The sequence below is a fragment of the Suricata suricatta genome, chromosome 8 (genome assembly GCF_006229205.1).
Source record: "Suricata suricatta isolate VVHF042 chromosome 8, meerkat_22Aug2017_6uvM2_HiC, whole genome shotgun sequence".
NCBI lineage: Eukaryota > Metazoa > Chordata > Mammalia > Carnivora > Herpestidae > Suricata > Suricata suricatta.
In genome coordinates, this window is record NC_043707.1 from 1213744 (window position 1) to 1223232 (window position 9489).

General features: G+C 56.5%; 1 protein-coding gene across 1 annotated transcript in view; it reads right to left on the reverse strand.

Annotated features, from left to right (window-relative positions):
• The window catches only part of IFT140 (intraflagellar transport 140), a 60395-nt gene extending 54481 nt beyond the window's left edge, over positions 1-5914 (reverse strand). The window contains exons 1-4 of the mRNA XM_029949369.1: positions 5725-5914; positions 4156-4377; positions 999-1120; positions 756-898 (exon numbers count right to left, since the gene is read on the reverse strand). Coding sequence (XP_029805229.1) covers positions 756-898; positions 999-1120; positions 4156-4377; positions 5725-5871 — 634 coding nt within the window. The 5' untranslated portion in view covers positions 5872-5914. The remainder of the gene's footprint in view (positions 1-755; positions 899-998; positions 1121-4155; positions 4378-5724) is intronic.
• Positions 5915-9489: the final 3575 nt, after the last annotated feature.

Genomic DNA, 9489 nt, shown 5'->3' on the forward strand with positions numbered 1-9489 from the left:
CTCCGTACCCGCTCCGGCCATCCAGACCCCCCCATGTCCCCTCCGTACCTGCTCCTGGCCCTCCAGACCCCCCCATGTCCCCTCCATACCCGCTCCGGCCCTCCAGACCCCCCCACGTCCCCTCTGTACCTGCTCCTGGCCCTCTGGGTCCCCCCACGTCCCCTCCAGACCCGCTGCTGCCCTCCGGACCCCCCCCACATCCCCTCCAGACCCGCCCACGTCCCCTCTGGACCCACTCCTGGCCCTCTGGACACCTCCAACGTCCCCTCCATCAGCTGTCTCTTTGCCTCCAGACACAAATGGTATCTTGACTTTAAAAAGGGCAAAGCGCAGCCCTTGCACCTGCCATCTGCTGTCCTCACGTCAAGGCTGAGCTGTGTGGTGGCTCGCCCTCTTGAAGGGCGCCGCTGTCGTGAGCCCCCGTCCCTGCTCTTGCGCCTGCGGCACACGCGAATGTGTCTCCCGTTACGGTAGAGCCCTCCCCTCTGTCCCCATGCCACACTGCATTATCTGCTGCCGCGGGCACCCCTGTCCCCCCCAGAGCTCAGATCTGGGCGCTGCAGGTCAGGGCTCGTGGGGAGAGCCGTCCACACACAAGCCCCGCCCACCCACTTCCACCAGGACAAGGTGCGGCCCTTCTCTGGACGTGGGCCAGTGACTGCTTCGTGCCCCCCCCCCCCCCGCCGTGTTCAAGGTCCCTGCAAGAAGCCCCTAACGTGCTTCAGCGTCCTGGAATTCCGACCTAAGTTTCTCACCATCCATCAGGCTGACGAAGAATGACAGTCCCTCCTGAGACCCCATTTTCTGGAGACTCCCGAAGCCGCTTTTCCTCCAGTTGAACATGTCCAGGGCTCGCTCATCGCCGCTCACGGCCGCCTTCGCCAGCTGGACGAGGTCCCTGGGGGAGGCAGACGGGACGGGAGTCAGGGCCCAGCCGGTCCTCACAGGAGGGCGTGGTCACGGCAGTGCGCCCCCAGCCCCGCCGCGCCCCCACTTACTCGCCGGGCGGGGGGAGCCGGAAGATGCAGTGAGTCAGGGCTTTTCCGTAATCGTGCTTCAGCAGAGGCGGCCCTTGGACCCGACCCCTCTGGTCCAGCCTCCACAGGAGCAGGACACCAAGCTGGTGCGGAGGAGACACAATCGTAGAGTGACTTGCGCTGCGCAATGAAAAAAGGCTGATTCCTTTCAAAACAAGCCGCCCCCGCCGCTGCGCGTGCGCTGTGCACTCGGCCGGGCACCTTCCCGGGCGCCCTCACGCCCTGCGGTGGCGCCGGTCACGGGGCCAGCTTTCCAAACTCAATTTTAAAACATTCAGATTTACGAAAAGCGGTGGCAAGACCCGTTCTCTACCCCGCGCTCTACCGTGAGCAGATCTTAACTTCGTGCGGCGCGTTTTCCAGAATTAACGAGCCGTCGCCGAGGTAGTGCGTTAACTGGAATTGTGCTTTATTCACACCTACTTTCTGTCCCAGAATCCTCCCCCCCTCCCTCCGGGGCCACAGGACATTTGGGCGTCGGGTCCCCTGAGGCTCCTCTGGGCTGGGACAGAGTCTCTGACCCCCCAGGTTTGAGGGCTGGGCGGGGACAGTGTGGCATGGCCCTCCGCCGGACCCGTCTGACGCTCTTCTCACGACTGGGCTGGGGTGTGGGTTTGGGGAGAAGGCTACGGAGATCGCACATCCTCCTGTCACATCGTGTCACACGGGTGATCGGTGCCGCTGCCGACCCTGCCGCCCGGCTGAGGTCCCGTGGGGGACCCCGTCCACGGTGAGGTCCTTCCTTCTCCCCCTCTCCGGCCTGTACGGGCGGGTCGGAAGGAGGTCACCCGCTCCAGCATGGACCATCTACATGATCGCTTGGGGCTTCTCGCGACAAGAGATTTGTCTCCTCTCCACCGCTAACTGTTAAATCACGGGCTTATACCACTGTTTATGTCACACACGTTGACTTTCCACTTCTCGTTAGGACCCAGCACCACTTGGTTCAGTTTCGTGGTCCAGCTTCAGCCACTGGGAGGTCTCTCTTAGCTCTTGCGTCCCTCTGACCCACCCGGGATGGCGGGATCTGGGAGCACTTCCCTTCTTGCTGGCGCTGCAGACCCTCTGGGCTCAGTGCCCGCCCCGGTCCTGGGGCCAGCCATGTCTCCAGGGGGCCACCACCTGGAGGACAGGCGCACCATATGTGCAAGTTCTAGGTCATCGAGCTCTCGAATTGAGGGCGCTTATGCGTGCAAGAGGTCAGCTGGGTAGACGTCTGGTCCAGGGGGCCCCTGTGGCTGGGGAGGCAAGCTGGGCTTTGCCGAACGGCACTGGTTCCGTAGAATCCGTCGGCAAGGAGGCCCCGCAGGTGCCAGAGCGTGTCTTCCAGTCGAGGAGTGAGCCACACAGTCCTGCTCCCTCCCATCCTTCCTTCTCTCGGCCTCCCCGGCCTCCCCGACCCGCCCCCCCACCCGCCTCCGCAGGCCGGAGAGGAGCGCTACTTCCTCATCTCCAGATACAGGTGGCCCTTGGCAGCTCGGGTCTTGACAGCTCGGGTCTCGATGTGCGTCCCTCATATGCGGATTTTTACGGCAAACGTATTCTCTCTCCCTGGTGAGTGTTGTGCAGTTTTCTTAATCGCAGCCTACTTTACTGTAAGCACACGGTATCTACAACACACACGGCACGTCAAACGCGTGTCACTCAACTGTTTCTGCTGCTGGCAAGGCTTCGGGTTGGTGGTAGGCTGCTCGCGGTTGAGCTTGTGTGGAGTCAAAGTTACAGTCTGACCGGGAGCCGCTGGCGCCGGGACCCCGGGCTGCCCGAGGGTCAGCGTGGCGCCGGCCTTCACAACTTGCTCAGAGGGTCGCTCACAAAGCCACCTCAGGTTTCCGGGTAACCAGGCGCCGGGCTGGGGACAACACCGGAGCCACCCCATCTCCCTCGTGACGACGTCATTCATGGCCATTTTACAGACTCTGCAGACGAGTCACCGCTGAAGGTAAGAAATGAGCCCCACACAGGAGCAAGACTTTAATGTCACAACAGACTAACGTAAAGTGACTGTTGGGACACGCTGTCACCTCACGTGACCAGCGACATGTTAAGATCCAGGATACTGGGACTGTAACAAGTGTGTTCTTGGTCATTCAGATGACGGTACATGTCCTCAGCCCCGGTCTGTGGGATTTCCCCGGAGGAGGGCCCCAGAGGGGTCCCCCTCTCACGGGAGCAAAGGGGACTTTTGGTCTCTGCCCAGGGGCGGGGCTGGCTGCCAGGAGGACCACCCACTGGTCAGAGGGCTCCAGCGGGGCCTCCATAACCAGTAGGGTGGGATGGAGGCCTCCGGGTAGGGGTGCGGGAGAGGCACCCTGCGGGGACCCCCCGGGCGTGTCCTGTGCGCCTCTGCATCTGGCCGCTGCCTCGTGATCTGAGTCACCTCCTTCCACACTTCCACATGCTGCTGAGCGTGAGTACGGGGCTCCCTCACCTCCGGGAGCCGCTCTAACCAGTGGGAAGAGCCCGAGGAGGACCCTCCACTCTGTAGGGAGCACAAGTGGGAGCACGGTGGGGGGGATGCGGTCGTGTGGGACAAGCCCGAAGCCAGCTGTCCTCCTTTCCTGGGGATCATGGGACACTCCGATAGTTCACATCAAGGGTTTCTCCTTGCTTCAGCTAGTCTGGCCTTCTCGGGCCTTCACCCAGCACATGCTGGCAGACGACCCCTTCTAAGCACTCTGACAGCAAAAGCGTTCTGCCCACAGTCCCCTGGGGGCAAACTGAGCCCCGGGAGGCAGTCCTGCGCTAGTGATGAGGCCCAGGGCCTCCTAGGCCACAAAGGAGCATGCTCAGGAAGCTGGGGATTTGGTTGGGGGGGGGGGGGATGAAAGTGACAGTACCTGCAACAGTCACCTCACCTCGATGGACATGGTTTCCTAGAAAAGTTCACCTAAAAAACCACAGACGCACCTCTGCCAGGCATGCCGGCAGGATCACATTTTCAAGCCTCGCTGCCAGGGTAAGTCAGCCTCTGCCGTGACATCCGACAAGATCAACTGCCTTCAGCAACCACGTATTTCTCAGATTTGGGTCTTTAACCCCCTTCTCCCCGTGCATCGTCAGAGCACCGACAGGGGGACACAGGGACCCGGGACCCGCGCCAACCGCGTCTGCTTACCCCGTCCCCCGACACGAGGCAGCTCCCGCTGGGGCTCCACTGGAGGACGGTGATGTCAGCGGTGTGTGTCGGGGGCACCGCGTGCTGCTCCTTGTCCTGCTTGTTAAACACGGTCACTTCTCCGGTCTCCCAGCCCACGGCCAGCATCAGCCGCGTCGGGTGCCAGCACAAGGAAATGACCCGGAAGGACCTCTGGAGATGTGTGTCGGGCACATGCTCCCCCTACAATGGACAAGAGGTAACTTCCCTGGGACGAGGCAGAGAGCTTTCTGGAACGTCTGGCCAATCAACGAAATGGCTATCGGCCAGACGACATAAAGAGCCTTTTATTAAGGAAATACTCTACTTAATTTTCATAGAAACGCCAACCTTGCCCTTGGCTATGAAAGCATAGAGGGAACATTCAACTGACCAGAGTTACCACTCCTGACCACGTTATCAAGAAGTATGACCTCAAACCTCATACTCACAACTGCTTGGTTTTAATGGGTTCCAATAAAACTTTATTTACAAAAACAAGCAGTAGGCCAGGGGGTCAAGTGTGTTGACACACGGCTCAAACTCACGGACCACAAGATCGTGATCTGAGCCGAAGTCAGACGCTTAACTGACTGAGCCCCCTAGAGACCCCTGAGTGTAGGCTCTTGGGTGACCCTAGGGTCTGCAAGGCCAAAGTTGCTTGTGGCCCCTCTCACCTCCAGGCTGTCTCCCAGGAGCGGGGGACCTCAGATAAGGATCCAGAAGCACACACCCGTCACCGATGACACTCACTGCGCCGGTGAAGGAGCAGTGAGACCGCCGAGGGCTGCGGCGCGGGAAGGGAAATGTGATTCTGTGACGTGTGAGGGGTGTCGTGCCTGGAGAACAGGCTTCTACAAAGCTCTGAGAGAGCCTTCCCGGCAAGAGGCGGGCTGAGGTTCTAACTTGCTATGTGTGCTACGGCCTTCTTTGGAAACAGAGTCTCTGCACATCATCAGGTTAAGAAGAGGTCATTGGAACGAGCCCGAGGGAATGGCTGGTGTCCTTACAAGGGGAAAGAGACACAGACACACGTGACAGTAATGGCGGTGGGGCGGGTACCGGCCAAGGCTGCTGAGAACCTTCTGCAGCCGCTGCAGCCAGGACAAGGGCTGGCATGGCCTCTCCCAGAGCCTTCGGGGACAGCGTGGCCCTGAAGAGCCCTTGTTTCAGACCTGTGGCCTCTGGACTGTGAGAGGACAGATGTGTTTTAAGTCACCCAGCTCCTGGAGATTCGCTATGGCGGCCGCAGGACACTGGCCGAGTTTCCGATGGCCAATGTGGCCAACAGGAGACTGGACCAGGATGCACAGGCGCACGGAGGGGCCAGCTCTGGTCAGAGGCCGCCGGCTGACTGTGGAATCTGCTGGACACTCCTAAAGATGTCCCCAACCTACGTGCCAGGGCTGAGAACTGTCCACAGTGAAGGCTTTTATAATATTGGGAGTTTGAACCTTAGGAAGAAGTCACACACACACACACACACACACACACACACGCACCTGAGAACAGAGGCTCCGGACGTCAGCACCAAGGCTTCCTACGACTCACCTGTTCCAGGTACACGTCCACGCTGCCGCCTGAGGTCGTGCTGGCGGAGGCGACTGCCAGGAACGGATGAATAGGGTGCCAATGGATGTGGGAAGGAGACCCGACTGAGTCCGGGGCTTCTACCCGGTGGTCAAAATAGACGGCCATGATGACACTCAGACCAAGTCGGGGATGAAACCTGCAGCGGAGAAGCAGCCAGGACATGTTGGTTTTCAACAAATCAGAGCCGGTGACTGGACACAGGGCCGGGAAGGAGGAGCATCACAAGTCACCATCGGAACACACTGCAACTCAGGAGCGTCCCTGAAGACCTTTCGGGCAAATTTATGTGGAAGGGACCTCTAACAGGGGGTGGGGAGGTACATTGAGGAGCAAGAAATTGGACCCAGAATGATCCAGGCATGATGGAAAAGAATAAAACACTGCCACCAAAACAATCCAGCAGGCTAGACTGTGTCTTTATTCCAATCATAAGGAGGCCAATTTGTATTTCCACAGCTGCCCTTTGAGCAAAAATCTCCAGTCAAATAGAAGCAAAACTGCTTCACAAAATATATAGAAAGACCAAATATTCAATCTGTTACAAAGTGTGAAACCACGGCTGTCTTCTACAGCGGTCGGACACTCGGGCAGTAGAAGGCGAGGGGGTTCCTTCCTTAGAGAATCAAGAAAACAAGGCCATGGCAACTGTAGGGAAGTTGACCTTGATTTGTTCCCCGGACTTAATGCCTTTCTTTCCCCGGAAGAGATTTGCTCATCGCCCCTGTGCGGGAGGGGGAGGATGGTGCGTGACCGGTCAGTCCCCCCGCTGCCCACTTCTCATAGCCTCCAGTCAGTTCCGGGAAGTTAACTGGCAGAGAAGAGAATATTTGTAAGTAGGTTTGCTATCATTTAAAAGTGCTCAATGGCATGCCCGTGAGAATGGCTGTTACCAGATAAAGAAGATGTGGTTGATGTACTCAATGGAGTACTACTTGGCAATGACAACAATTGAAACCTTGCCATTTGCAGCAACGTGGCTGGAACCGGATGGTATTATGCTGCGTAACGTAAGTCAGTCAGAGAAAGACAGATAGCATATGCTCTCACTCATATGTGAAACTTGAGAATCAGAAAACCATGCGGGAGGGGAAGGGGAAAAAGAGTTCCGAACAGACGGAGGCAAACCATAAGAGACTCTGACACACAGAGAACAGACTGAGGGTGGATGATGGGGGGAGGGGGGAAGAGGGGAATGGGGGATGGGCACTGAGGGGGGCGCTGGTTGGGATGGGCACTGGGTGTAGTATGGAAGCGATGAACCACGGGAATCTACTCCTGAAACCAAGAGCACACTGTACACACTGTATGGTAGCCAACTTGACAATAAATTGTATTTTAAAAGATGGCTGTTATTAGAAAAATAGAAAATAACTTTTGGCAACGATGTGGAGAAATTGGAACCCTCGTGCACTGCCAGTGGGAGTGTGAGCTGGTGGAGATACTGAGGAAACAGTATATGTCTAAACACTTAAACACAGAAGGACCCTGTGATTCAGCGTCTCCAGCTCTGTGAGCGGGGTCGGCCCCGCCCCTGGCCATGCGCACAGTGGCACCTGCACCGCCGGCGGAAACAAGCCGCTCTCTACTGACAGGCGACGGACCAACACGGTGCGGCGCATATGCAGAACGGAGCATTCAGCAGCCTGGAAATTCTGACATGTTACAACATGGATGAAGGCAGGAGGCACTCTGCTCCGGAAATAATCACAGGTCAACTGCGGTGTATTTCTACCTCTGGGAAGGACCTAGAAGAGTCAGATTCATAGAGACAGAAAGTGAAAGGTTGGGTACCAGGGACTGGCAGCCGAGGGTAGGGAGTTAGTGCTCAACGGAGACAGGATTTCTGTTAGGGATGTAGAGAAGTGGCGGACAGGGCTGGTGGGGAAGGTTCCAGCACGTGCCACCGTGCCTAATGTCACTGGCTGCAAACACAAATAATTAAAATGGTACATTTTATGTTATGTACGTTTAACCACAACGAAAAAATTGTGTTGAAAAAATATCGAACACTGCAGCGTTCTATCACTGGAGTGGAGACTGGACTGCCGTTTGCTTCAGCCGTAGTGACAATTATATCAGAGGCAGCCTGCAAGGCTCAGCTTGGATTCAGAGGAGGAAACGCCTCGCAGTCAGAAGCTAAAGGTGTGAAGGTACACATGAACGGTCACGGGTCAAACAGTCCCCTTTTTCTTACGAGGTACACGGCGTCCTAAACAGAGGCACACTTTCTCAGGTGGTGTTCTCCCCACCATGGAGTAAAGAACACAGCCTGTGAGCCCCTAGGGGAGCAGGGAGGCAGGGCTGGAGGCATGGGGGGAGGAGTCAGTGTAAGGGGCGGGAATCCAGAGGGCCCCCCTCCACTCCCACCCCCCACGTCTGTAATGGGACATCCACTCTGGTCCGGGCTCCGACTTCCGAGTCGAGTTCTTATGCCCCTCCGAATAAAGTCAGTGCAAGAGAAGAACACCATGTAAAAACCTGGGCGTTTAAAACAAAGCAAAAGACAGCTTTCGACTTTTCATGTGTTTGCAGCCAACCGAGGATGGGAGTTTTGGGTTGTGGCAAATTTGTGCTCAGATTTAACCAGTTTACTTTGTGAAAATGTTCCTCTGAGAAATAAATAATGTTAATACTGTTAGACTGATGTAAAAGGAATTACCATAGCACTTGAAGTTAAACCTGGTTTTCCTCTGTTTTTTTTTTTTATCTCAACCATCACTGTGGAATAAGCATGTGTGCCCACGGGCTTATTTTCTTAATTTTTAACGTTTTATTTTATTATTTATTTTTGAGAGAGAGAGAGAGAGAGAGAGAGAGAGAGAGAGAGAGAGGGAGGGAGGGAGAGAATGCAAGCAGGGGAGGGGCAGAGAGGGAGACACCTAACCTGAAGCAGGCTCCAGGCTCTGAGCTGTCAGCAGAGCCTGACCTGGGGCTGGAACCCATGAACAATGAGACCAAGACCTGAGCGGAAGTCCAACACTTAACCCACCCAGGCGCCCCACCCTCAGGTCTTTAGTTTTCCTGCCTGGGGCTTCCTCTGAGACTCCCTCCCCCACACTCCACCTTTGGCTATTCAGAAGCCCCCTCCCCCTTCAGACTTCACTACCTGGTTGTTCTAAGCCTCTCCCCAGCGTCCCCACGGAGCCTCAACCTTCACTGCCGCTTTTGGACTTTGATAACTGTGTGCTGGATTGACTTGTCCTCTCTACCTGCTGCCGGGGGGAGACGCCGGCAGCACCTCCAGCTCCGAGAACAGCACCCCCTCCGGGTGAATACGATGAAGATATTTACTGGCCAGGAAAGATGCTCTTGTTACAAACAGTGGCCAAGGTGGGTGAGTTCGTTTTTACACAGTGTATGATTGCTCATCATCCCTTGTACCTGCGTTTTAACGTTTACCCACCACGAAGTATTATCTGAATAATCATAAACAAAAGCTACCGAAGTAAACGCAAGGAGAGATGACTAACAACACTGTCCTTACCTAACGACATCAGTGGCATCACAAACCAGCGCACTTCCTTTCCTTAAACTCAGGGCTTTTAGAGCAACAACAGAACATGTGGCAAGTGTACAAACTTTGAGAAAGAGAAGCAAATTTCTTTTGTTCTAAGCGATTTGCTCCTGTCCACCCCCCCCCCCCGCGCCTCCGCTGGCGGACCGACGTCTCCAGGGGAGCCCGGCTCCGCTGGGGGGCTCGGGGAGCGCAGGCGGTCCGAGGGG